At 40.1% G+C, this 2,942-nt stretch overlaps 1 protein-coding gene across 1 annotated transcript; it reads left to right on the forward strand.

Annotated features, from left to right (window-relative positions):
• The first annotated feature begins 346 nt into the window (after positions 1 to 346).
• On the forward strand, positions 347 to 891 carry LOC129459792 (large ribosomal subunit protein uL23-like). Its single transcript, XM_055237001.2, has one exon. It carries the CDS (start codon positions 363 to 365, stop codon positions 831 to 833), a length of 471 nt encoding a protein of 156 aa, XP_055092976.1. The 5' UTR covers positions 347 to 362; the 3' UTR covers positions 834 to 891.
• The last annotated feature ends 2,051 nt before the right edge of the window (positions 892 to 2,942 follow it).

The following is a 2,942-nucleotide window of genomic DNA, read 5'->3' on the forward strand; positions in this document are numbered from 1 at the left end:
TCTACTAAAAAATACAAAAAAAAAAAAAAAAAATCAGCCGGGCGTGGTGGCAGGCGCCTGTAGTCCCAGCTACTTGGGTGGCTGAGGCAGAATGGCGTGAACCCGGGAGGCGGAGCTTGCAGTGAGCCGAGATTGCGCCACTGCACTCCAGCCTGGGTGACAGAGCGAGACTCCGTCTCAAAAAAAAAAAAAAAAAAAAAGAGCTACTTTAGGTCTGCCCTAACAAAGCTTGAAAACAAACCCCAAAAGGGCCAAACTAAACCAAAAGTACCTTTCTGCCTGCCACTACAAAATACAACAGTCTTTGAAGGAAGATGTAAGATCTAGACACTCAATAATATAAAACTGACCCTTTTCACAAGATGGCGCCGAAAGCGAAGAAGGAAGCTCCTGCCACTCCTAAAGCCCAAGCCAAAGCGAAGGCTTTAAAGGCCAAGAAGGCAGTGTTGAAAGGTGTTCACAGCCACAAAAAAAAGAAGATCCGCACGTCACCCACCTTCCAGAGGCCCAAGACACTGCGACTCCGGAGACAGCCTAAATATCCTCGGAAGAGCGCTCCCAGGAGAAACAAGCTTGACCACTATGCTATCATCAAGTTTCCGCTGACCACTGAGTCTGCCATGAAGAAGATAGAAGACAACAACACACTTGTGTTCATTGTGGATGTTAAAGCCAACAAGCCCCAGATTAAACAGGCTGTGAAGAAGCTCTATGACATTGATGTGGCCAAGGTCAACACCCTGATTCGGCCTGATGGAGAGAAGAAGGCATATGTTCGACTGGCTCCTGATTACGATGCTTTGGATGTTGCCAACAAAATTGGGATCATCTAAACTGAGTCCAGCTGCCTAATTCTAAATATATTTATATATATATCTTTTCACTGTAAAATATATATATATATATATATAACTGACAATGTTCAGCATCCAATAAAAAATGACTAAACAAGTCAAGAAGCAGAAATATGTGACCCATAACCAGAAAAATAATCACTCAAAGGAAACAGACCCAGAAATGACAGAGATAGAATTAGCAGAAAAGAATATTAAAACACCTATTATAATTATTTTTGACTATTTAAATTAAAACATGAACAAAGTGAGGAAAGAAATTGAAGGCATTAAAGAAAGAGAGAAGTTTCAGGAGAAAGACACCATACCAAAGAAAGGAGTGAAGAAAACAAAATTAAGGTAGAGAACAAAGACCATTTATTCAAGAAGTATAGCTGGAAAGACAGAAAGGGGTAGCAAGGCAAAGGCTAGGCAGCTGTTGGTTGGTTTTCTTAGGAAAAAAAAAGAGAAAAGCAAACAAGAAAAGCAAAAGAGGAGGCAGTTGAGAAAGCAAGCTTTAATTGTTAGAGGAAATTATGTGAGGTTAATGGTTCTAGGAAGCTTTAGGAGAGAAAACTTATCTCTAAAGAGAAGAGGAATGATTTTATCCTGAGATAATTGAAAGAGGTAAACATAAAATAGAGACAGAAAGTTCAAGGGAATTAAACAAGGCCAGGGTAACTAAGGGAGTTTCAGTAAACAGGAAGCAAAATCCTTCACTAAAAGGTGACAGGATTGGAAAGAGCAATGTGTGAGAAAAAAAAAAAAAATGAGAAGGGAAAGCCTGAACCAGAGACTGTGGGAAACAAGCCTCAGAGAAAATGTAAGAGCTGAATAATGAAATCGCAGCACTTTGGGAGGCCAAGGCAGGCCAATTGCTTGAGCCCAGGAATTCGAGACCAGCCTGGGCAACATAGTGAGACCACCATCTCTACTAAAAATAAAAAAATTAAAATTAGCCAGACACAGTGGCGCATTCCTGTAGTCCCATCTACTGAGGTGGGAGGATCATTTGATCCTGGGAGGTTGAGGCTACAGTGTACTGTGATCATGCCACTGCTCTCCAGCCTGGGGGCAGAGTAAGACCCTGTTTCAAAAACGAAAATGAAAATATAAAAAGAGATGAATAAAAGGATTGCAAAGGTATAACCCCATTTTCCCAACACTGTCAATTAATTAGATGCCAGAATTAATAGAAGGAAATCATTAAATGCAAAGGAGGAGTGATTTGAGTTTAAACGTTAAAAAGAAAACCATTGTCCTTTTTATTTTAGTGTGCTAAATCCTAGTGAAGTTTCTGGAGGAATAATGATGCTGAAGGAGGAGAATTGTGAAGAAACAGTGGCCTAGGAAAGAAGGAAAATAAGTGGGAAAAACTTTGGATCTGTCAGACAAGAATAGAATGGCTATAATCTTTAGACTACTAAAATTTTATTTTTATAAAATTACGTTTGTGAACTTGGATAATAAATCTGTGTATCACTGACAATTGGTTGTAATAAAAATGACAAAGTCAGTTACATTTCTGTGTTGTATAGTAAGGTGAATCGTGTCAGGACCCAGAAGACCTAATGTTGTGTGTGACTTCTGACCCTGGCCATCTTTATGGGCTAATCATTAAATTCTCTGAGTTTGTTTCTACATGTACAAAATGAGCAAAATGCTGGTTATGCCTACTCCATATGAATTTGCACAAATCAAATGAGAGTATAAATGAAAACACTTTGCATGCTGCTAAATGCTATAAAACAAGATATGTCTAGACCTTTTTTGGGCTATCTATCCAGCTTGCAGTGACTCTTGTTTCTCTGAGTGTTGGCTTTCCAGCCACTGGGACACCTCTACCTCTAGATAGATAGAGGATTTATTCTATCACTCCACCCACCTACCCACAATTAACTAGACCAGGATTAAACATCTGATCCTAGATGAGTCCATCAGATTCTCCCTCCTGAGAATTTAGAACTGGGGCCAAGAATATTCAATTTGGACTGATTGCTTGAACAGAATGTAAACTTTGGAGCAATGAGTTGGTCATCTGCTGCTGGCCAAGGGCATGGTGCCACAGAGAAAGCCAGCTGCGGAGAGAATGAAGCCGACAGGCACGGG

The sequence above is a fragment of the Symphalangus syndactylus genome, chromosome 13 (assembly GCF_028878055.3).
Source record: "Symphalangus syndactylus isolate Jambi chromosome 13, NHGRI_mSymSyn1-v2.1_pri, whole genome shotgun sequence".
Taxonomy (NCBI): Eukaryota; Metazoa; Chordata; class Mammalia; order Primates; family Hylobatidae; genus Symphalangus; species Symphalangus syndactylus.